This window comes from Vulpes vulpes, chromosome 2, assembly GCF_048418805.1.
Source record: "Vulpes vulpes isolate BD-2025 chromosome 2, VulVul3, whole genome shotgun sequence".
Lineage (NCBI taxonomy): Eukaryota > Metazoa > Chordata > Mammalia > Carnivora > Canidae > Vulpes > Vulpes vulpes.
Genome location: NC_132781.1, coordinates 1,642,041 through 1,666,523, shown reverse-complemented (window position 1 = coordinate 1,666,523; position 24,483 = coordinate 1,642,041). Strand labels below are relative to the sequence as shown.

At 66.3% G+C, this 24,483-nt stretch overlaps 1 protein-coding gene across 3 annotated transcripts in view; it reads left to right on the top strand.

Moving 5' to 3' along the window:
• RPTOR (regulatory associated protein of MTOR complex 1) overlaps positions 1–23,698 on the top strand; it is a 329,546-nt gene extending 305,848 nt beyond the window's left edge. For all 3 annotated transcript variants that reach the window (XM_025999917.2, XM_025999918.2, XM_072746474.1), the window contains 10 exons: positions 2,816–2,921; positions 5,117–5,231; positions 6,141–6,265; positions 7,748–7,852; positions 17,446–17,552; positions 18,875–19,002; positions 20,156–20,242; positions 21,003–21,119; positions 21,403–21,532; positions 22,136–23,698. In XM_025999917.2, the coding sequence (XP_025855702.1) occupies positions 2,816–2,921; positions 5,117–5,231; positions 6,141–6,265; positions 7,748–7,852; positions 17,446–17,552; positions 18,875–19,002; positions 20,156–20,242; positions 21,003–21,119; positions 21,403–21,532; positions 22,136–22,204 (1,089 nt within the window). In that variant the 3' untranslated portion in view covers positions 22,205–23,698. The remainder of the gene's footprint in view (positions 1–2,815; positions 2,922–5,116; positions 5,232–6,140; positions 6,266–7,747; positions 7,853–17,445; positions 17,553–18,874; positions 19,003–20,155; positions 20,243–21,002; positions 21,120–21,402; positions 21,533–22,135) is intronic.
• The last annotated feature ends 785 nt before the right edge of the window (positions 23,699–24,483 follow it).

Sequence of the window (24,483 nt, the reverse complement as noted above, 5' to 3'; positions counted from 1 at the left end):
TGAGCGGGAGGGTGTCGCACGGGGACTCTGCCGCCGTTGACCTGACACCTGGCAGGACGTGTAGTCAGATGGCGAAGGTGCCCGTGTCTGGGCCTCACGCACACAGGACAGCCTGACCCTCTCCTCTGAGGTTCTGCCGTCAGCGGCCACAGGACGGGGCCGCAGAGCAGGAGCGCAGTGTCGCATCCGCCACTTCTCTGCATCAGAGCGACTTCTTGTTTGTGGCGGGGTAGGGCGGCTTGTCACAATGGGAAAAATCACACAACTGTCGGGGTGAAAAGCAGGTCCAGAGGCGCTTGATGGTGTCGTCAGAACAGGCCTGGTTTCTGGGTGGAAACAGAGCTCGGGTCCGAGTGCTTAGCATCAAGGTAATGCATCTTTCCCAGGGTCTGTCTCCCCGTTTGCTGTCGGGGGGCCCACTGGTCCTTGCCCCCAGTTGCTGCAGGGACAGGCCAGGCCTAGGGCCCCAGGCCCCGCATCTCTGGGAGGCATCTCTTGGATTCTGCGTGGGAGCCCGGAGGTGCCGGGGCTGATGTCACGGCCCTCGTCACCCAGCGCCGCTCCGCACCCACACTGTCCCTGCCGCTCTCCCATCCTGCTGGCTCTTCCCGGTGATCCTTGGCCGACTGTCCCCAGACAGATGCCCGCAGGTCCCTGGGTGAGCTCCGCATGCCCGTGGGGGCAGGCACCGTGGACACCGCCCCAGGAGCAGCAAGCTGCTCTCAGAAGAGCACGGAGCAGCCCCCGGCCAAGGCGGAGCGGCCCGACCACCTCCACGGGTTGGGCTGCTGTGGGTCCCTCACGTCCCGGCCACACACCTTCTTACCTATCACCGCCGCTGCCTCGTGTCCTGTGGAGCCCTCGGGTCGGGCCCTGGGGTGCACGTGTCCGGGGACTCCGTGCGTGTCCTGCCCCCCCCCCCCCCCCCCCCCCCCCCCGCCCAGTGCCTCCTGCACGTGCCTTCCACCTGTTTGTCTCGGGTGTTCTTTTTGCTGCACGACAGCACTGACCGTTGGTCTTGTCTTCTCTGTGAAAGCTCCGGGTTGTCACAAGCACACCGGCCTTAGGAACCGCGGTCTACCCTGCTGCCCTGGGGGTTATTTCCAAACCACCAAACGTGCTGCGGAGGCCGACGCCATCCCTTCATGTCTCCGCCGCGTTTGGATGCCCTGTTGCGGCTGCTTCTGTTCTGTTAGGTGTGGGGTTGTGATTTCTAGGGCAAAGGGGAAGGAGCAGAGCAGGGAAATGCTGGCGACAGATCTGCAGGCCCCAGACGCGAGGGGCGCGGTTTGTGTCTGATTCGTGATCAGATGGTGCGGGGCCCCGTGGGGGCGGGGGGCTCTGCTGTGCCCGCTTTCGCGGCCTGCCTGCACACGACAACCTGCATGCGGCCACGCACGCTGCCTGTCGTCCAGTGGGTTCTCCGGCAGGGGACACGGTGTGCAAACACGGAGTGTGGGCTGTCCGGGCCCGGGCGCTCTCCGCTCGCTGACCGCAGGCCGGCTGCTCGGCTCCGCCAGGAGCAAGTAGGGTGGCTTCTCGTGTTTGGCTTCTGTCGTATTTCAGGACGTCACAACCCCAGGTTTTCGAGCAGGGAGTCCCAGTCCATCCGGTCTACTTGATGACGTGTGGGGGTTAAGGAAGTACATCTTTATTGCACACGCAGACGTCATTCCTGGCTTCTTCTCGGCCAGGGGCAGGCCTCTCCTGGGCGCCCACGCGAGCACACAGGGCCTTCCTGCTCCAGGGACACAGCGGCCGGTTTGCAAAGGGGACGTGAGCTCAGTCTCTGAAGCGCGCTCGGCGGCGAGGGAGCTGGGCTCCCAGGTGCTTGTCCGGGCTGAGCAGGCTCGCAGTTGAGCTGCTTCCTGACCATGCAGCCTGGGGTCTGGCCGGCTCCACCCCACGCCACGGCCGGTCAGGCCACACGGGGCCTCCAGCCCGGGCCCTTGTGTCGCTGTCCTGCGCCCCTTTCTCTTCAAGAGCAGCCCCAGTTCTCTGGCTTCAGAGAGAATAAAGTCCCTGAGCTCGCCCACCTGCTTCTGAGCTTGCCTCTTCGACGTGCACAGCATCGGCCTCCTGCTGGCCCAGCTCGGCCCGTGGGCCCCTCCCAAACCCCACCGGCCCCTTATCCCTGAAGCCTGTGCCTCCCGGAGCTCCTCATCTGCTTTGGAAGTGGCCGCCCTGCTGCCCCCATCAGGGCGCTGGGCTCCTAGGAGCGGGACGGCACACTGCCCTCCCCTGCCGTCGTGCCGCCCGCCGCCCGCCTCCCTGACAGGCGGCTGGCCCCAGAGCCCCCAGACCACCGTGGGAGGGAGCCCCGGTGCGCTCTGCCAGCGGGGCAGTGGTGCCCTGGCCAGACCCAAGAACCCGAATTCTTTCGGGAACAAAGGGCACGTGTTGTGGTGTCCCTGCGCGTGTAAAAGTCACGTTCACCCTAGGCCACAGTCCGCTGAGCGCACAGTAGTAGCACCGTGTCTGAGAAAACGACCCGTAGACCATAAATAACAAACCTGTCATTGCTGGAAAATGCTACCCATCGCCTGGGCTTTCAGAGGCGTCCTCACGGACCCCAGGTCACGCGAACAGATGTGCTGATACTGAACAGCGTGGGGTGTGTGAGAGTCACCAACACGTGAACAGACACTAAGTGCGCCGGCACCATCGGGACGATGGTGCCCACGGGCGTGCCAGGCACGGGGTGACCGCAGACCTCCCGTTGGGGAGAAACGCAGCGTCTGCGAGTCACGGTAAGACGAGGTGGCTGCACCTGCCTGTTCCCGCCGAACCTCACGTGGTGTTTTTATTATTGAAGATCCCAGAAGAGCACGACCTGGAGAGTCAGATCCGCAAGGAACGAGAGTGGCGATTTCTCCGCAACACGCGCGTCCGACAGCAGGCGCGCCAGCTCATCCAGAAGGGTAAGCCGCCCGGGGCTGGCGGGGTGCGGGTGGGGTGCGGGCTCCCCTCGAACAGTGGGGTCTTGGGGGGCTGAGGCCAGGGGCGCACCCTGGGCCACTCTCCAAGGGAAGCCGGCTGGCTGGCGGCCTCAGGACCATGGCTTGTGCATCTTGCCATTTCCAGGGGGAAGGAGCAAGGCGCCCCCACCCCCGGCCCTGTACTCTCCCTGGGGACATGGGACAAACAGGGCCCTGCTTGTGTCCACTGGCCCCTGCGTGTCCCCAGGATCACCACCCTCGTCAACCAGACCTGTGTTTGAGTCACGTTTTACCAAACCTTTTAGCACATTTGCCAGGAGATGCCAATCCGCCCCATCTGCCGGGCCCCAGCCTCCCCCGTGCTGAAGCGGCCACAGAGGGGCTGCCGGCGGGGCACGGGGAGGGACGGGACAAGGTCAGGGACGGGCTCGCCAGGCAGCCCCGCTCCGCCCCCTCCCTCTCCGGGGCACAGGCAGGTGGGAGGCACTTGCATCTTCTGAGGAGCCAGCGCGCCCTCGCCCCCAGGCCGACCAGACGGTGGACGGAAGCGGCCCAGGGCCCCGCGCACGGGGAAGTCGTTCTCCCGACTTACCGTTTTGACCTTGCGCCCCTGTCCTCTCAAACTGTGATGATTGCTCTGCTTGCTTTTTCAAGTCGGGGGGAAAGGCCCAGGCGACAGGCTGTCACCCAGACACGCTTGGCTGGACGGCCACCCTGGCGCGCCCTGGGCCCCGAGCACACCGGCAGCCGCTCTGGAGGCCGTCGCGCGCAGCTGCCTCTGTCCAGCGCTCCCCGGAGCCGCCCTGGGGCTGTGTAGCCTTAGCGTGTGTAGTCGTTTCTGCTGAAAGCGAGTCGTGGCTGTGTGCGACTCTGTGCCTCGGTGCAGGGGCTGCGACCCCATGGCGCCCTCGGCGAGGAGACAGCGGAGCCGCCGGGGCCTGATACGTGCTCCGGGCGTTAGGGCATCGGGAGGCCGTGGCTCTGGTCCTGTGGGGGAGCCCAGTCCGCAGGTTTGGCGTCTGAGGGCAGAGTGGCCCCCACGGCGATGCCACACCCAGGACGGGGGTGAGACTCGAGACACACCAGGTTCTCTAGGCAAAAACAAAAGGCTGTGGGTAAAGCAGGCTCCGGTTCTCCTCTCCATCTTCGTGCGACAGACGCCTCGTTGTTAGAACAGTCAGGGGGCTCCTGGACCAGCCGCCGGAGACGTCGGCCAGGGGACTTGGAGAGGGAGAGGTCGTGCGGCAGACCCGGCCACCAGAGCAGGGGACACGGCGCTCGCTCAGCCCCCCGCGCCCCCCTGCAGCCCGCGTGCGGCGATCCGAGTGCCTGTGCGGTGATGAGCAAGCGGCCTGGTGCCCGTAGATTAGCGAGGTGACCGGACCGGGAGGCGCCCAGCCTCGCCCCGGCGACCACGGCCACCAGGACCAGTGCTGTCACACGCGCGCATGCACCCTGACTCGGGAGCCGGGGTCCCCGGGTCTCCCACCCTCTGGCCGCAACGTGCCCCCACCGTGAACACAGCCGCTGTGGCCCTCTGGCGGCCCTTGCTCAGACCCCGACCTTGTTACCAGGTGGTTGTCAGTGTCCGCTGTTTTCCCGCGGCGGGGGCGGGGGTGGAGGACCCACGTCACCGTCAGGCGGGCGCCAGCACCCTCCAGGGGACCCCCACGTGGCCCCGGCCGCTCAGCCATGGATTAGTCGCCAGAAGCGCATCTAGCCCTGTCTTGACCTCTTGGCCTCTTCAGCCTCTTTTTATCGTTTCTCTAAAACAAACTCCTCCAAAGCCCCGTGGGGCTTCTTTCCCGGTGCTGGTGTTTGGGGCCCGGTGTGTCAGCCCCCACTCGGCGCCCTGCGTCTGTGGTGATGAGGGACCCCTTCCCGAGAGGCCCACCAGGACCGTGGCCGCGGGCGCGGAGTCTCCTTCCTCCAGAAACTGCCGCCCCATCGCCCTTCGAGCTCGCTCGTGCGGCCTGCGCGTAGTTGATGGGGCCGACTGAAGACTTGCCCCGCGTCCGCCCTGGGGTCAGGGAGCCAGGCCCTCGTCCGGCCGCTGCCCTGTGTGTCCCTTCTGGCCTCCCGGGTCCCCAGACAGGAGGTGCGGCTTCGGCCTTGGTAGCGCGACGGCGTCCCGGGCCTGTACGCGGCGGCCCATGGCTGTGTCTCTCTCTGTGCAGGTATCTCAAAACTGGACGACCAGATATTTCTGAACAGGAACCCCGGCGTCCCCTCCGTGGTCAAGTTCCACCCCTTTACACCGTGTGTGGCCGTGGCTGATAAGGACAGCATCTGGTACGCCGGGCGCTCGTGGCGCTTGCGTCTCAGCTGGTAACAGGCACCCAGTGGCATGTGCCGCGGTCGCCGCGTGGCCGCCTCTCTCCACGAGCCCTCGGGGGGGTCGCAGCAGCGGGGCTCGTGAACGCGCAGAGAAACGGACAGGGTGGTGGCAGGAGCTTCTGGCGCCTGCGCACACGGTGGGCTCCTCGGAACTGCACTGTGAGGGAGACACGGGCGCCCGGGTTCAGTCCTGCTACTGCCTGCAAAGAAACGTGACAGTGAGACACCGAGTCTATGACTAGCCTTGCCCTGTGTCACGGAGAAGGTCCCCACTACAGGGGAGGCGGTCGGGGTGTCCTTACCTGTTTCCTATTCCTCTTGCCTTTATTGTGGCAAAATGCACACAAAACTTTGCGTCTTCACAGCGTCAGTGCGGGGGGGGGGGGGGGGGGGCGGGGGGGGGGCACGGGCGCCCTCACCCTGCCGCGGGGCCAGCACCACCACCCGCCTCCAGAACTCGCTCCATCTCGTAAACTGGAACTCTGTCCCCATTCGTCACTGACCCTGTCGTCCCGCCGTCCTGCCATCTGTCTGCAACACCCAACACGGCCCGTTTGCACAGCGCTGGGGCCTCTGTGTCGGTCTGGGCCCCAGTCTTTATTGTGGCCGCCCCCCTCTCCCCACCGTTGGTGGCTATGGGCGTGGGCAGACGTGTCTCGCGTCTCGGTGCCCAGGAGCGGGACCCCGGGCCTCAGGGCACCCCCGTGCCAGCGCCCGGCAGCCGTGCTCCCAGGCCGTTTGTGCGCACGTGCCGGGGCTCGGCTGCCGCGGGTCGGTGTGGCCATCCCAGCAGGGGCAGGGGAGGACCGCCCTGTGGCTTCCGTGACTGTTCCCCTGACAACAGACCTTCTCTCTCCTCCGAAGTTTCTGGGACTGGGAGAAGGGGGAGAAGCTGGATTACTTCCACAACGGGAACCCCCGGTACACCAGGGTCACCGCCATGGAGTACCTCAACGGCCAGGACTGCTCGCTGCTGCTCACGGCCACGGGTGAGTGGGCTTCGGGGGGACCCCACACGGGTGCAGACGCAGCCTTGTTCGACCCTGGTGGTTGCGGCGAAGGGCACTGCTCGTGGTGACGGCCACCACCCCGAGGCGGGAGCGTTCCTGGGGCACACCCAGTGACTGCCGGGTGACCCTGACCGGGACAGGCCGCCAGCCTTGGCCCTCATGGCCCCTGAGATGCCCTCAGAGGCGAGGCCTGGGGGTCCCGGAGCGCCGCGGGCGGGGAGGCAGGCCCACCTCGGCTCCTGCGGGTTCCCGCCACCACCGCGTCCAGCTCCTGCTCGGGCCTGACGCCTGCCTCCCGGAGGGCCGCTGCCCCCGCAGGCCTCGCCCGCGTTCTGGGCCTGAAACGTCTCTACCTCGCGCCCCCCCAAAGGCTTCCCAGTGAGCCACCCTGGGGAACAGCCGCCTCCTTTAGCTGTTTAATGACACATCCCTGCTGTTTGTGGGTGACCAGGAGTCACCGTGGGACCGACTGCACCTCCACGGATAAGAGGCCCAGGGTGGGACGGGCGGGCAGGGAGAGGGGAGAGGGCAGAGGGGGCGCACGAGGCTGGGGGGCAAGGTATACGTCCAGGCTCGCTCCCGTCCCGTCCCTGTTCTCCCCTGCCCTGGTCTGCCCCACCCTGTCCCGCCCCGCCCCGGCCTACGTTAGGTCTGAGCCTGAGTCATGGACGTAGCAAGCTGACCGCAGTGAGAACGCTGCCGCCCCGTCCTTCAGGGTGTTTCTGGCCCCGCGGTGAAGGGTCCTGCTGGGGCCTCCCTCCCAGGCGGGGCCTCCGCACACTGGGTGGAGGCACCCACAGCAGATCCTTCCGCCGCAGGCCTCAGGGTGCAGGAGTGGAGGAGCATGGGGCGGCCGTGGGGAGCCGGGGCGGCTCAGCGGAGTCGGAGGGCAGGTGCCCCCAAGCACCTTACGAGCCATGGGTAGGGAGAGGGTGATTTCCGGGCACAGGGGGCACAAGAGTGGTCATAGGGGTCCCGTCGGAGGAGCAGCACACGCTCTTAGGTTCCAGTGCAGGGAAGGTTCATGGTCGCAGAGTAGGGGCAGGACAAACACGTGGCTGTCGCGGTGACACGGCCCAGCGGGTGTCCCCCAACCTCGTGCTCCCCCTGCAGGTGAGGCCGAGCGGTCATCCCCGGGCAGGAGTCACCTCAGAGGGCCACACAAGGGGCCCAGGAGCCCGGGGAGCCCCCAAAGGAAGGCCACGGGGTGGCTTCTGCAGGCAGCTGCACCCCCCTGCCACCCGGGCTGCGAAGAGCGCCAGGCCCCGTGCTGGGCGTCCCGGGCTGCGGCCGGAGGATCCACACGCCCCTGCGGCGTCCCCGCAGCCCAGGCGGGAGTTAAGGGGCCCCAGGGGAGATGGGCCTCCTAGGAACTTGGCTCGAGGCCGGGGGCCTGTCGACGAGGGGCCGCCCCCTCCAGTCCCCCGCGTCCCCCGCGTTCACCCTCCCTCCTCTCCCCAGATGATGGCGCCATCCGGGTCTGGAAGAACTTCGCAGATTTGGAGAAGAACCCAGAGATGGTGACGGCTTGGCAGGGGCTCTCGGACATGCTGCCGACAACCAGAGGTGGGTCCCCGGGAGCGGCCCCTCGCTGCCGCCCCATCCGCCTGCCCCTGGGGGGGCCGCTCGCCGCCTCGGAGCCCCCAGACCCGACGCTGCCAGCTGCCCGCGGCTCCAGCCCGTGTCCTGTCCTGTCCTGCCCGAGTCTCTGCCCCAGGCTTACTCCCAGGCCCGGACAGCGGGGGTGTCCTGCGCGGGAGCCCCGGCCGCTCGCCCGGCCCCCGGCCCACAGAGGCGCCCCCGGCTGCTGCCCCTGGGTGGGCACGGCCGCCGCCCTCGGCCACTCCGTCAGGGCCCAGGGCAGGAGCTGGACTGGCGGCAGGCTCCTCTCCGCTGATGGCCGCTGTGGTGCCACCACGCGTGGACAGCCCGTCGGGTCCTGGTTCCAGGGATGTGCGGCCGTGGGGTCGTGGTCTCGCTGTAAACTGACAGGAAAGCAGCTCAGCCCTCCTGCCCCTGCGCTGCCAGCCCGGCCTCGCTGCCACGTGGTCCACTCCCCATGCGGCCTCGCCTGTGCCCACGATCCTCACGGCCTGTCGTCTCTGTGGCTCCTTCTCTCCCCTCCGTGCGGGGAGTCGCCGACCCTAGGAGGGCAGCTCCAGCACAGATGGCGCCTGTGGTGGCTTTAAAATGTCGCCGTATTTTCAAATTATTTTAGTTAAAGGATAGTCATCCATCCTCCCCTCCCCTGAGGCCCCCACACGGCCCTGGACCCCTGCAGGCCCCGGGGTCACACGCTGACGGGGACGATGAAGCTACGTCCTGTGTCCTTCCACCTCTGTCTTGGTTTCCCGGATTAGAGCAAAGGCTTGTCTCCCCCACAGACCCCACTGCCCCAGCCATGCAGGCAGCTCTCCTGGGGGTTCTGCGTCGGGGCAGGGCCATGATGCCCACACACACACCCCCACCCCGACCCGGGCGCTCACGCGGCCCACAGTGCAGGTGGGAACCCTGGAGATGAAGGTTTGGGTCGTTCACTTCCTGCTGCTGTCTAGTGGGTGACACACCCCAGGCCCGTGCGCACAGCCGAGACCCCTGTGCAGGCACAGCAGGGGCTGCCCAGGGCTGTCGGGGTCGTGGCCGGGCCACAGGATGGGAAAGCGGGGGACCGCCGACGGCTCAGCAGATCCATTTGCAGCCGCCCGCCTCTCTGCCCCCAAAGATGTGGGTGTGTGGTTTCGATACCCCAAGAACAGTCTCACCCACAACGCTATTCCCTTTGCTTTGGCCCAGGGCGAGGGAGGCAGGGAGCGTCGTCGTTCGCATGCGTGGGGTGGGAGGGTCCAGCTGGGAGCAGAGGGAGCAGGGCTGAGGGGGCCGACCTGGGTCCCAGGCGCCCCTGCACTGTCTTCTCCCCATCAGAGGACCCCACATGTCACTGGGGTGCGGGGAGCCGCTCCGGGCCCGTCATCCACCGCGGGCCTGACTTGAGCGTGGCTTCCGCTGTGTACATGTGCCTTTCCTGCCAGCCCCTTCCCTCCCGCAGGAGAGGTGGACGGGGAGGGGCGAGGAGCAGCAGGTCCTCATCAGCAGGCAGGCCGAGGGCCGGGGGGCGCCCTGATTCTCCTGGCTGCTGAGCCAGAGTTGGGTCCCGCCTCGTAGCCAGGCAGCGTCAGCTTAGCGAGAAGGCTATTTCCTTGTTCTTCCTGAGATGCTGGAAGGACAGAGGGGCGGGAGCTGGGGGCTGCTGCTCTACAGGTGGAGACAGGACGGGCCGGGTGCTGTGGGGTCAGGGCCACCCCCCTCGGTCCACACAGTCCCCCCGATGTAACTCCCGTCTCGGGATCTAAGCTCCGCAGCCGAGGGTCGGAGGTGGAATGCCAGCCCCTGTGCCAACCGCTGGTCGCCTTCTGCCATGAGCTCCCGACTTCCTTCCCCCTGCCCAGCACTGTCTTGGCCTCTGACGTGACGGCTGGGAGAGGCCGGGCTGCGACCCTAGGGAGACACCTGGAGAGACACGGAGTGAGGACACCAAGAGCCGCTCCCCAGGCCGTTGATTGTTGGCATCTGGGGCACCCCCCCCCCCCCGCAGGCCAAGGCGTGCGTGCTCCAGCTGGCCCTCCAAGCTGTCTGCCGGCCGTGCAGGGGATGGTCCGGGCCGGGGGGCCCGGCGGCCATCAGCTCCCCCTGCACAGCCACACACCCGGAGCAGGGCCCCTGCATCCTGGCCGACCACACCTGTCCGCTGGGGAGCCCACGGACAAGGCTCGTCCTCTGGGAACCTGGGCGTGCAGGGCGAGGAGGGGCATTTGCCCGCAGACCCGGGGAACTTGGTGCCACCACGCAGCTAGAGCGCCGCCGGCTGGAAGCCCCTCGCTCAGCTCTCCGCGCTGGAATCCACCTGCCAGGGCGCTGTCGCCAGGGTGCCGTCCGGCAGCTTGTTCGGGGAGGTCCGAATCTGCAGTTGTGACTGAGGAGGAGGCAGGGAGTCTCGTGAAATGTGAGCTCTTATCCGTCCCTTGAAGCACCTCTGGCTGACGTGAGTGTGCACACACGCTTGGGCACACGTACACGCCACAGGCATGCACACGCGTGTACATGCTCTGAAGTTGAACCGCAGGTGGGCTCTCCCCTCGGTGCTCCCTGCGGTCACTGCCGGGGCAGCTCCTGCCCCCAGGCCACGCCTGCCACGAGCCCTCTGGCCACCGACCTGCCCGAGCCGACAGCGCCGCCTCCGCACTCGGAGGCCTCCCTGCACCGGCCACAGTGGCTGTCGCCGTGGCACTCACGGGCCCTCGGGCACTTGGGAGTTCCAGTGGCACGTTTGGCCGGGTCTCAGGAAATGCAGCACCTTCCGATTTCCCACCTAGACGGAGACTTGATTTTTAGACCAGAAACCCTGGTGACCGGGTTTCCACGACTGTCAGGCCCGTTTGGGGCAAGGCCGGCCCTTTTTGTCTGGACTGCAGCACGCTGTGGCCTCGGCCGCCCCGCCTGCGAGCCTCCCCGCTGCTTTTACTGGAATGTTCTCCTAACCCCCCTGGATTGTTTGACTCTGGCAACTGCTCTGGCTGCCCCGCTAAGCCCCACGTGAAACCCACGGTCCCCGTGTCCTCACCCACAAGGCCTCGGTGTCTCTGGCCCACAGTTAGCAGGGACAGGCGTCCTCTCTCTTAGCCGGGGCCGCCCCGGCGGGGCTGGGGGAGCTGGGGCCCTCTCCTCCACTTGCACCCTCCGCTCTTCGGGGCCAGCAGGGGTTAGGGCTGTGCCTTTGCCTGTCTGCCCCTCCCTTATAAAAGATGATCATCCAGGGGACTCTCAGGTGTTAGGGGACGAGCCGGGGAGCTGCACGGGCTCTGGGGAGAAATGGAAGGAAAGCCGTCGACGGGAATCTCCCTGGGATCCGAGGCCTCGTGGTGGCACCTCCTGGTCCTGCTAATTCTGAAGGTGGGGACTTAGTCCTGCAGGCTCGGGACCTCGTCCCTCCCCTCTGCTGCGCTGCCTTCCTGTGGGGCTCCCGGACGGGATGGCCGGTCCGCACACCGCGCTCGGTTAGGGATGGAAGGTGACCCAGACGACACCCGCTGGAGGGAGGTTGTGACCAGCCCAGCCCTGCGGGCAAGACACCAGCAGGGCCAGAGAAGTCCTGCATCAAGACTGGTGTTTCCACCTAAACTTTTGAAAAATAATCCTTTTCAGAATTTAATGCAAAGTTTCTTACAGCGCCTGACTTCATCTGAAAACTCCGCGTATAAGCTTAATAGTTACAGAACACCCACACGCAGCTGCCCGCGGATCCACAGCTGTAGAACTGGGTTAGCAAACACGGAACCCGTAGCCAGCAAAACACATCGTTTTTCTTTCTTAATTTCAGCGTGTGGGCACCTCGCGAAGAGCTGGGGCTCACGGATGCAGGCGGCACACGGGGTTCCCGACCTGTGACTCACAGGGTCAGGTTCAGACCGCGCGGAGCCTCCGTCCTGGCCTGTCCCTTTGCCAGAGCTGGGGGTGTTCTCCGCAGGAGGGCCACGGGGCCGAGGGGCCGGGGGGCTGAGGACAATCTCACGGACTCACGGGTCAGTGTTTTGTGAAGAAACTACCGCTGTGGTAGCTCCTTCTCCGCAGACAAGCCGCAGGGAGGAAACCCCAACCGAACAGGAGATGGGCTTCTGCTCTCCCAGGAGGAGAAGAGAGGAGGCGCCGGTGGTGACCTACGGGAGGAAGCCACCTCGCGCAAGGCCTGCCTTCGGAGCGTCAAACACAGGCGTCCACTTTGTTCCTTCCGCTCATCCCACCTGGGAAGAACACGAAACCCTCTCATCGTCTTGAACTCATGATAAATCAGATAACCTCTTGTCCCATCATGTCTGGAAGTCGAGACGCGGGGCTGGCTGGGAAAGGGGCGGTGAGAACGCCAGTGGCCTCCCCCCACGTTTCTGGCCCCGGGGGACCTGGCGGCCGGGCGGGAGCAGGAGCACCTCCTGGAGGTGGGGGGGGGCGCACACCCTGCTTTCATCCGGCAGCCTCGCCGTCTTCGGCAAGGGGCGCCCTCAAACTCAAACACCGCCGAGGGCACGGGCCAAGGCTCCCAATCCACATTCCAGCTCCCGCGGGGCTTCTTTTCAACTAAAACCGACCGCAGACGCTGCTCTCCTGTGCCCGCCAGCGCCCTGCCATGACCCGGTGACCTGCACCCCACCTCGAGAGCCCACAGCCTCCCGCACGTGTCCGGGACCCTCCCCTGGGCTGTCCACGCCCAGGGTGCAGGGCCCCACCTGGCCAGCGCTGTGCAAGTACCCGGGGGCAGACGGGGCAGCAAGAGGCCCTGGCCATTCGCCGGCCGTCGTGTGCACCTCAGAGGCCAGCTTCGAGGGCGTTTTTTGCAGTTAAAAGAGGAAACAACTGAGTTGTCGAGAAAGTTTATGTTCCCCTGGTGTCCGTCAGAGGCCGGGCGGCCCCACGAGAGAACAGACTTGAATAAGGGTGGGCTTCGTCTGCGGCCCCGACTCTACCTCAGCTCCCTTTTGTTTGCTTTTGTAAAAGTCCCCAAACCAGCCTGAGCTTAGGTCCTCGACTGCAACTGGGATGGTAGAAAGGTGCGCCCCGCAGGCCCCGGGCCCCGGGGGATGGCCTCTGCGGCTGGTGAGGGCGCCCGGCCCCCGTGTACGAGACGCCCTGTGCAGGAGGGGTCGTAGCCATCCCACCATTACCCTCTCCGGCCCTCCTCTGGGACAGGACTGCTGGCTGCCTGTTTTTCAGTTCAGGAACTGGCGTCAAGGGGGGGCAGTGGCTCTCTTGGCAGTGGGAGCCCCACGTCAGGGCTGGCCGCCCGCCCGTGCTGTGGGTCTCACGGTCTCAGGGTCACAGGGTCAGAGAATGTGGCTTTCACCACCTTGCAGGCACCTGTACGTCCTATCTGGGGTCAGACTGGGCTGCCCAGACGTGGGGCACAGGACTCGGGAAAACCCAGTCTCCCAAGACCTCGACTGCAACACTAATTTCAGCCAGAACGTGCTTAGCGTCAGAGTCCAGAGTTTAAAAGGAACCAGAGCCCCCGCGATCCCCTGGCTCCGCTCACAGGGGGCTGGGGGCTGTCAGGTGGCCGCGTGGACTCACCTCCCAGAGCCTCTGGGCCAGGGGAGATGCCGAGGCCTGGGGTCGGCACCCAGGTGACCACGCCTGAGAGGTCTTCAAAGAGGCCATCAAGTCAGAACCAGAGCATCGGGGCCCTGACCCGGGCGAGCTCCCTCTGGCTCCGCAGCGCCCCTCGTCGGATCACCGTGAAGGCGATGCCTCAGGAAGCGGCTGCCTCCAGAACAAAACACCCCCGCGCAGGGCAGCCGCGGCGCTCGCCTCACGTCCTTGGGTCACCCACCCCACCCCGTACCCTCTCTGCTCGTCCCCGTGACCCCAGACGCTGGCGCTGAGACATTGGCGCCGTGTTCCAGATGCCATCTGGCCCACACGCTCATCAACTACGCCGCGAAGGGCCCGGCGGGGCTGACACGGAGCACCAGGTGGACGGCCAAGGACGCCTCAACACACGGCAGCGCGCGCTCTGCCGCGGCGGCCGCCCCGCGGGTCACAATTCGGGGGGCCTAGGAGGTCTGGCTGTGCAGGACGGTGCACTGTCCCCGCCAGGACAGAAACCTCATCGCCAGCCTCCGGGCTCTGCCTGCCTTCAGGGGGGCGCAGAGGCAGCCCCGCAGCGACCCAGTGGTCCCCTCACGGCAGTCCCCCCCAGGGCCACGGCCTGTGCTCTGACCTCAGTGCTTTCGGACTTGTGAACTCGCTTATTCTTTAGGATAACCTGAGGAGTCTACATAAAGCAAATGACTTTTAGTTTTTACAAATTTTACAAAGATTGTTTCTCGAAGCTGGAGCCGTTGCAGGAAACCGAGACCCCACGTTGACCCAGGGGCCAATTCTGGTTGCTCTCAGGTGCGGCCCCGTGCAGACCGCACCCCCGGGAGGGCCGGTCCACAGCCCTGCATGGGCCTTGCCTCTTCCCACCGCCCCTGTCGCCGTGGGTCACCTCCTCCACGGGCTCCTACGGGTGCCTCCCTCCACGTCACAGTGAATCCAGCCGGAGGAAGTCATTGTCCTCAAAGCGAGGAAGGCTGTGGACGAATGTGCGTGGCCCCCAAAGCTCACTTCTTGAAGCCTGATCCCCAGTGATTGGGGTTTGACAGAGTCGTGGTGGGGCCCACGATACGGTCAGCGCCCGGACTTTCTCCTCGCCGCGTGAGGACACGGCAGGAAGGCTGCTGTCGGCGAGCCAGAGCCGACCCTCCAGCACCCTGACCTCAGACTTCCGGCCTCCACGTGGGAGAAGTCAGGGTCTCGTTCAAGCCGCCTGGTTCTCGTGGGCCGAGCTCTCACGTTGTGGCTCCGGGGCCCGCCAGCCCCTGAGGAGCAGGGTGAGGGCAGAACCCATCCCAGGCCTGCCCAGGGGCCTGGTCACGCGGCCCACAGTGGGATGACAGATCCAAGTCCTGGAACGGCCTCGGCACCACCAGGAGTGCACGTGATCCCTGCCGACGTCGCCAGGGGAAGATGGGCCCGTCGGCGGGCAGCGGTCCCTGCCTGCAGGTGGCTCCTTCCCGACAGAGGTCCCTCCTGAGGCTGGTCCCCGGGCCAATTGCCTGTCACTGGTGATAAGGGCACGTGACTGAGGTCCTGCGTCAGTGTGGCCACGTCCCTCCTGTGTGGGGACGGTGGCAGCCAGGGGCTCCCGCGCCAGGGGGCTCAGCAGTCGCAGAAAGGGAGTGGGCACCGCTCTGCCCCGGGTCAGCCAGCAGAGCCGCTGCTCAGAGAAGCCCTCGTGTGGCCTCTCCCCCCCAAGGGCTGCGTCACACCGTGTGCTTTGCTGGGCCTGCGGGTTGGTGTGCCCCGGGGGCCTGCAGAGGGCTGCTGTGGGGGCGTGTGTTTGTCTAGTGGACACAGGGTGGCACAACTATGCGGCCCCCCCGCCCACCGTGGGACCAACTCATGGCTGTCCAGCTTCGTCATTCTCAGGTCACACCTGGGTCTCAGGGGCCTCGAACAAGCGTCCTCAGGAGCCGTGTCTGTTCCCCGTCATACGGGGTTGTGCGCTGCCCCGCGCCGCACGGCCATCCATCCTTCATCATGTGCGCTGGCTTCGCTGTATGAGGCCGTCCGGTCCCCGCGACGTGAGGGGCAGAAGGCTCACAGGTGGAGGAACTGGTTCCTGGGACACTGGCTGGGACAGGCCACCTGGGTGACCCCACGGGTGCTGGCCCGGGGTCGCAGCCCGTTCTGAGGGATGCATTTGGGGTTTGACTCCAGAGGGGCCCATGACTGACAGTGGCCAAGGGGCCGGGGTCGGAAGTCACGCTCTCCATCCTCAATGGTACCAAATATATCAAATCCAGTAAAAATGGGGTTTGAAGCAGCGGGGCTGCAGACTCCCTCCCCCTCGGGACGGGCGCCCTCAGCATCCTGCCCCCTCCCCAGGTCAGGGAGCTTCCTGCAGGGTCGCCCCCACGTGGTGAACACCCCCGCCTCGCCCGCCGCCCCCCGCTGCTGGCCGTGCCTGGAGCCTCAGCACGTCCCCCAGGCCTGGGGTATCGTCCTGGCACAGAGTGGCCAGAGGGACTGCCCCGGGGGCCCTGCCTCCGCACCTGGACACGTGACCTTTGCTCAAGGAGAACAAACACCCCGGCCGAATGGAGGCCTCCTGCTCGTCTTTTTCTTTTCTTTTCTTTTCTTTTGAGATTGTCTTTGAGGTAAAATTCATATAACATAAAATTAACCGTTGCGAAGCGTTCAGTGGCATTTTGTGCAGTCGTAATGTGCACCCCCCCATCTGGTTCCAGAACATTCTCAACGCCAGAAGGAAACCCCGTGCCCAGTAGTTCAGTCTCCCCGCAGGTCCTTTTGCAGACAGTGACACTCGGAAGACTTCCGCCGCCGAGCCGAGCTGCCCGTGGGTCCAAGGTCTGGGCCCGGCTCCCTCCCTGCTTGCAGGGGACCCGGCGGAGAGGCTGGGGCTCCGAAGGGAGATTGGGACCCGGAGGGAGGGGGAGGAGGAGTTCCAGGGCCCAGGCTGACAGCCGGGAGAGCAGGGTGCCCGGGGCCGTGGGGGGCGCGGGGGGCGCGGCGCAGAGCAGCAGCCAGGGGGCCGTGCGTGTCACCCAAGGAACACGCGCGAGGTTAGCACGTAAGTGACAGAACGGGGAGAGACGCTGTCCCCACGCGGCTCCGGACGCACGTCTGGCCGGGAGAGTGCCGCAGACGCCAGCCAGCGCGGGGTCCGGGTCCGGGAGCCCCTGTGCCGTCCTGACGCGGCTGCGCCCAGGGGGACCCGCGCCCCCGGCCCGGTGCCTCCTTCCAGTCGCCGCTGCAGCCACGGTTTGCAGAATCGGGGAAGAGCTAAATAAACGGTCCGGAGGGTAACCAGACCCCTACCTGCTGCCTGTAAGGGGAACGCAGGTTCCCGGAAGTACGCCCCATTTGGAGTTGGTGGTGGTGGCGAGGCCACCCTCCTGTGGGGACGGGTGCGCCGGGGGGCCCGCGGCTGGCTAGGGAGGGTGCCCTCGGCCCGGGACGGCTCGGCCGGGATCGGAGTCGGCAAGTGAGGCTTTCGCTCATCTAAAATCTTACTTTTCAAGAGAGCAAAAAGGGGGAAATGCCAGCCACCGTCAGAGCTGGGTGGGGGTACGGGATCCCCCGGGGTGTTCGAGACAGACCCTTGTTCTAAGTAGAGTCCCTCTCGTGAGCTTGTAATGCCACGTCTGGGAGCGCCGCAGCCCCCGCTTTCCCGTGCGGCCCCAGCGTGGGCCTCTCTCCCGGCGTCGTCTGCCCGGCCCCCGCAGAGCCCCGAGAAGCCACATCCCTGAGCCCCGACGTGGCCAAGAGAAGCATCTCCACGGCCACCCGGAGGTGGTGGGGCTGCCCGCTGTGCCCAGCATTCTGGAAGACAAGGGGTCCTAGGACCGCGCTGTCCTGCCGGCAGGTGCCCGGGCAGCCCGGGGATCTGCACGGACCCCAGATTGCTGCCCCGGCCCAGATCCGCGCCCTGGACTTCCCGTGGGGTTGGGGACGCAGCCACGGGTGTGGGTGGTGTGGCGCTCCGTGGTGCCCAGGGGCTGGGCCAGGCTCCCGCCGTGACACCGGGGCGGTCTGTGTCCCCCCAGGAGCCGGGATGGTGGTGGACTGGGAGCAGGAGACCGGCCTCCTCATGAGCTCGGGGGACGTGCGGATCGTCCGGATCTGGGACACGGACCGTGAGATGAAGGTGCAGGTAAGCCCAGCCCCCGCCCGGCCCCCAGCTCCGCTCCCCCCACAGGCCGCCCTCCAGAGAAGCAGGAGCCGGGGAGGGAGCGGCCTCCACCCCGTAGGAAGCTAATTAGCTCCTGCTGCGCCCTCCTCTGACACCCTGACCCGCCGTCGCCGCGTGATTAAGCCTCTGCTAATCCTCATTATTTCCCAATATTATTTTATGTGTGCAAATGAGGGAATATCAGAAAGCTGCAGGGTGAAAACATTTTAAATTGGAATGGTGAATTATTTCCCTGCGTGCTTTGTGCTTCGTAAAGAGTCTTTTACTTCCAATTTTAATCAACAGCAAGGAGGGGACTGGTTTTGACTGAGACAACCTGGGAGGGGCCGTAGGGCGCAGACAGCTGGGGACCACCGAGGCTCCGGGAGGCGGTGCTGGCTGTGGCCTGAGGCCCGGGAGCTCCGTCCTCCGGGCCTCCCGCCGGCCCTGGGCCTCCCGCCAAGCCCTCAGTGACACCGGCGCCCTGAGGAGGAGGGAGGGCTCCGGGGCCATCTGGAAGGGCCGGGGACGGAGCCGCTGTGAGGCCAGGGCACGCTCTTCTGAGCCGCCGCCACCGCTCCACGGGTTCCACTGCCAGGGTGGCCGCCCAGGTGGAGGTGACCTCCGTCTGTCCTGCGCTCAGGGCCTCAATGCCACGGTGCCCTTCCCGGGGCCCCTGCAGCCCTCCCGTGCAGCAAGGACTCGCTGGTGCTCACAGCCCGTTCTTGGGACTTGGGACCTGTCTCCAGCTCAGCTGCCTGGGTCCCGCCCCTCCCGCCTGTAGGTCCCCCGAGCAGGCCCCAGGCCGGGCATCCCAGGGGTGGCTGCGGCCCCTCGTCCTGATGCCTTTTAGGCAGATTGGATCCATGCATGTGGGATCCCTTCCCTGTGGACCCAACAGCAGCAAAAGCCCTGACAGTGGGAAGGCACTTGCCCTCCTGTGGCCCCTTTTGTCCCCTGCTCTTTCCTCCCAAGCATTCATCACCCCTGCCCTCCTTGGTCTTTACGGCTGCCCGGAGGAGAGGCAAACTCCCTGGCCCCTTTCCTGAACTAACTAGGAGGATCCCTCCCCACCAAATTGTGCTGTGTCTTCCCTTTTAGGGAAGAGAGACCCTGGAAAGTAGTTGGCACCAAAGCCAGTTTCCAGAGTTGTGTGCTGGCTGTGGCCCTGGGGACTGGGGACCGGCTCGCGGGCTCCCTGTGCCTTCGATGGCTTCCCCAGTGGGGAAGGCAGGGCCCCATGTCAGGGGTGGTGGCACGCCCGGCCGCCGTGGGTGGGTCTCACTGCTGTCCCTGTGCCCCAGGACATCCCCACAGGCGCCGACAGCTGCGTGACCAGCCTGTCCTGTGACTCCCACCGCTCCCTCATCGTGGCCGGCCTCGGCGATGGCTCCATCCGTGTCTACGACCGAAGGATGGCGCTCAGTGAATGGTAACCCTCCCCCGAGCACCAGCACCGACCAGGTGGTCATGTTCCTGCCGGGTTCCCGGGCCCAGACAGAGTGAGCCTCCCGGAGCCCACTGGGCACCCCCCACCGAGGCCACATTCCCACGACGCATGGAGCGGGGCCAGCAGGGCCGGGGACCCTCCCTGAGCTCAGTGGATGGCCAAGGAGACGGTGTCAGGGAGCGCCTGTGTGGGCATCATGCAGCGCGGAGCCCCGCGTACGGTCAGGGCGGTTCCAGGCACTGGGGGCCAGTGCTGTCCCCTGTGGGCAGTGAGGAGCTGAGGTCCCCGTGGTGGTCCCGAGCCCGAGCCCCACCGCACGGCCTCCAGGGGCACCTGAGGTGCTCATTAACACCTAGTCCATCCCAGAACATCCAGCCTGGCCTTCGGGGTGCGGGATGGCAAGTGGGCAGCTGCGTGGGATGAGCCACGGGGCAGGCTGTTGGCTGCAGAGGCCCTGGTGCCGGGACAAGCCGGCCAGGTCAGGGCTGGTCTGCAGGTGCAGCCCCGAGGCTGGAGCGGTGCCGGGTGGGCCCGCACCCACCCTGCCGGTTCTCCCTAGAAGGGTCCCCGCGGGGGAGCGGGGCTTCTCTCCGGGCTGCCGGAAATACCCCCCCACGGCCGCAAGCGCACCGAAACCCACTGCCCCTGCGCTTTTAAAGCGTGGATTTATGGTACATGAGTTTTATCCCCATCAGGCTGTCACTTTAAAAAGCTACCCCGAGCAGGCAGTAAAGTCACAAATTGGCCCGAAAAGAGCCAAGGATGATGGAGTGGCTCCGAGGGTGCAGCTGGGGTCCCCCAGAGCCCACGCCTCCTCCTGACGCCGAGGGCAGTGACGCTGGGCACCTGTGCACCCCAGCTGCGACCTGGGGCTCGCTGTTGGAGGGCGGGGGGCTCTAGGGCAGCAGCGCTGTGCTCCCAGGGGCCTGCTGGCGTCCGGGCGTCACGTGAATGGTGGGCGCAGGCCAATCCGCAGACACAGCGGGACCCTGACCCCTGTAAAGGAACAGCGGGTTTCCCTGGCTCCAGAGAAGTCACACTCTGGGCTTCCTAGCCTGCCCCTCCCCCCCCATCCCCCCCCCCCCCCCCCCCCCCCGGCAGCCCCCAGGCTCTGACCCGGCCTCCTCCCCTCCAGCCGCGTCATGACGTACCGGGAGCACACGGCCTGGGTGGTGAAGGCCTACCTCCAGAAGCACCCCGAGGGCCACATCATGAGCGTGAGGTAACGAGCACGAAATATTTATGGGACGTTTTGCTGTAAAAACAGTATTTTCTCCTCCATTTAAAATATGTCCCTGGTATTTAAATAGCCCGGAAAGGGTGGCATTTCCGGGCAGTAATTAACCTCCGCTCTGGGACCGGCGGAAAGGTCAGGGCCGGTGGGAGGGCAGGGACACATGGGCAGAGCCGTGCCCGCTGGCGACGGGAGGCTTGCTCCGCGGCGGTGGCGGGGGGTGCCCGGGAGCCGGTGGGCATCTTCCGGCCCTCTGCCGCGGGGTCTCTGCGTGGAGTAGCCGCCTGCCCGTACGTTCGTTTCTGCTGCCCGGTAAATCCCGTGCTGAGAGCAGCGAATATTTATTTGCCCGTTAAAGGGACAGCAGAAGGTAACTCACTGTCACCGAGCCACCATCGCTCCCGAGAGGCGCGAGTATGAAAGCAGAACAGAGCTCTGGACCACACCCGCCGGAGCCCGGGGGCGGGAAAGCGGCTCCAGGGGCCACGTGCCGCCCGCGCCTCCCCCCCACCCCGTAACCGCGTCCCGGGCTGCACGAAATCGAATCTCCGGGACCGGAAATGAACCCATAACTCACCTCCTGTGCAAGACCTGCCGCGGCTGCTTACGCTGCTCCGCCTGGGCCGCGGGGCCTGGGAGTCCGGGGCTCGGCCGGTGGGGCGGGCTCATGCTCGGCCTCAGGGGCCAGCCGGCCTTGGCCTGGAGCAGTGCGTGTGCACACGGCCCGACGGTGACCCTTTCCCGGCAGTGTCAACGGGGACGTGCGTTTCTTCGACCCTCGGATGCCAGAGTCTGTGAACGTCCTTCAGATCGTGAAGGGGCTCACGGCCCTCGACATCCACCCCCAGGCAAACCTGATCGCCTGGTAGGTACCAACCTGAGGGAACACGAGAGGCCTCTCCTGGCCCGACCCTCTCAGCACCACAGTCAGCCTCGGGCCTCCGTGTAAACAGCCGGCGCCGTCCCCCATGGCTGGAAGCAGTGCTCCTTGGAGCCACATAATTGTGGGGCCCCTCGTGCCTGGGTGATGGGCGGCCAGGGCGGCCCCGTGTCTGGGAGGTGCGTGGGGGGAGGGGCCGCCGCCCAGCTTCTCTGCGCCGGCAGCTTCCGCCCGGCGGGAGGCTAACCCCGGACCTCCTTGTGCGCAGCGGCTCCATGAACCAGTTCACGGCCATCTACAGCGGGAACGGGGAGCTCATCAACCACATCAAGTACTACGACGGGTTCATGGGCCAGCGCGTCGGGGCCATCAGCTGCCTGGCCTTCCACCCGCACTGGGTCTGTGTTCCCACACCCGGGGCGGGGGGCCGGGGGCCAGGGGGCATGCGGGCAGGTGGGACTGCAGCCGGGCCCCACCCCACACCACCTTCCCCATGTCCAAGAAGGTTGAGAAACAGGATCTTGTCGGGGCATAGGGTCTCTGGGGGTCACGGCCCCCAAACCGCCTCTAAAAGCAGCACCGCATTCCCGCGTCAGGCAGGGCGTCGTGGGCTGCACAGACATGGGGCAGCCCACTCTTCGTCACCTTTGGGCCCGCACTGGTGCCGCCCCTGCAGAAGCCTCGCAGTGAGGAGGGTGCTGGGCATCCTCGCCCAGCCCGTGGGCCCCGGGGAGGAGCAGCCCAGATCTGTGACCCATGCTCATCCCTTAGGGCAGTGCCACGAGTCTGTGGGCTCCGCCAGAGGCCCCCAGGCAGTGTGGGGCTCTCAGCCTGGACGCACGGCACTGGGTTCGCAGAACCATCCCCACAGGGAGCCGTGGGGGCCCCGCGTCCCTGTGGCAGGCTGTGGGGCCTCTGCCGAGAGCTGCAGCAGGGTGGGGATGAGGTGGCTGCACGGCGCCCTCCCGCCCGCCTGCTCACCTGCCCTGCTCTCCTCGCAGCCTCACCTGGCCGTGGGCAGCAACGACTACTACATCTCCGTGTACTCCGTGGAGAAGCGTGCCAGATAGCAGGCGCCCCCCACCCCCCGCCAGGCCTCCGTGTACATACTGGATCCACTGCACCACCCTGAACACTGGTCCTGACCTGCTGCCAGGGGCTCCCGGAGGCCCCTCGCTGTCTGTCTGTCCGTCCGTCTGTGGTCACTGTCATGCCCAGGAGCCCAGGGAAGGGGCCTCTGGTGGGGTCCTGCCGTGTGACAGCCCAAGGACCGTCGCAGACATCCCAGCACCCTTCCCGTCCTGTTTTGCTTCTGAGATTTTTAAAGGGGGAAACGCACTGGTTCTGTTTTGCGAGGACCCAGCATTGACTCCAGGAAAGCTCCGAGACGGAAGCCGGCTCCCGGGGGCTCAGCCGCCCCGGCGGATGGGGGAGCGCTGGGGCCCATCGCGGGTCTCTGGGCCGGGCTTCCCCCTGGCTGCAAGCCACACGCCCCGGGGGGCATTTCCAAGCAGGCTGGGAGGGGGCATATTCAAGGGAGCCGCACATGTGGAAGGAGAGCCCGAGCCTCCCGCCAACCCCCAGTCCTCGCCCACTGGGGGCCTTCATGGCCAGACGGTGTGAGGCTGGGCACCGCCCCTCTGCCACGCAGCCCACCCCTGGCACGGGCCCCTCTCACCACAGACCCGCAAGCAAGAGGGGCCTGTGGCTTTGGACAGGTGAGGCAGGTCCTTGGTGATCCGGCCACCACTGGGCCACGGGCCTGTTTCTCTCTACTGCTGCCTCTGGGCAGGTGCAGTGACAGCCACCTGGGCCCGTGGCCTCCCACACGGGTGTACACGTGTGTGCAGGGTCCGCGGTCTCCACACCCGAGCCCGCACATGCGTGTCCACGCGTGGCCCCGTGGCCTCCCTGCCGGCACGTGCATCACACACGTGCAGGGGGCAGCTGGGGACCCAGGGGCGTCTGTGGTAAACAGTGGCCCGCGTTTGCCGCCACTCGCTGGTGCAGCACAAGTGTGCATCTTGCAATGAGTAACGCAGAAGTCTCGTGGTGGTCGCTTTAGGGTGTGCCCGGGCGTCTGCACGTCTGCACACATGGGTGTGCGCGTGTCCTCAGCCCGTGCAGACCTCAGGGCCATGGGGGCCGTGTCCCCACGAAGGACAACGGAGGTGTGCTGACCGATTACGGCGCTTGTAAAACAAAACCCCAATGATGAGATTCTGAAAAGCATTTTTCCATTTTCCTTGGGAATCACGGTTACCGTGGAAGAGTGAGCTGGCTCAGCCGCCCCGCCCGGCAGCCTCGACGGAAGGAGGGACCGAAGGAGGGACCACGCCGGGAGGAGCTGCCCGGGCCGGCGGGGGGGCGCGGGGCCGCCCACACCCACGCGGCGGCCGGTCTAACCGGGGCCCACGCGAAAATCCAATCATGGAGTTAACCGGGGCTCCACAGAGCACGCCCTGAAGGTTCGTTTATCTCTATTTATTTTACCAAATGAGAATTGCGGAGTGAAAGCGCAGCGAACGACAACTGTTCATGACAATAAACAAGTGCAGAGGTGACCGGCTGCGGCCTGGTGGCTCGGGGCCCGGGGCCGGGGGCGGGGGGGGGGGGGGGTGTGGTCGGCTGGCGCCGCGGGGGGGGGGGGGAGACCTGGGTGCGCCCCGGTCCCGCCCGAGGCCTGCTTGACCTCCACACCCGCGGGGCGGGGCGCTGGGGAGCAGGGGCACAGGGGTGCAGTGCGGGGAGGCTCCAGCGCCCTCGTGTCGCCCCGCAGCCAGCACAGACCAGGGGCCACCTGAGTCCCAGGACGCAAGGTCCCCGTCCCTGCCGGCGCGGGCTTCCCGGAGGAAGCGCTGGTTGGCTCCCCGGGGTGAGGGGTTCTGGAAGGAGGCTCAGGACAGGGTCCCCAGGGCAGCCGGCAGGTGGGCTGCGGCAAGAGGCAGGCAGGAAAGAAAGGGGCCAGGTCACGGGAGCAGCACCGTGGGTCCCCAGATCGATGACACCCCCGTGCAGTGGGACCCCCAAACCGTACCGGTCTGGAGACGCCAGGCCGCTGCAGCAGGATCCCGGGGGACACTCCATTTCCCCCTTTCCCAGCTTCCAGGAGCTGCCGGCATCTAGGCTCCGGGCCCGTGTCCCCTGTCCCCATGGCTCTGAAGCTGACCCTCCACCTCCTCTTCCAATGTGAAGGCCCAGGGGTGTGGGGGCAGGGGGGACAGTCTCCAACACCCCGAAGCCCGGTGCCCTGGAGGCACGGCCGGAGCAGGACTCGGACATCCTTAGGGGCTTTAATCCGCCCACGGCTCCCTCTGTCTACAAGGCCGGGGCCCCTCGGGCCAGGGGA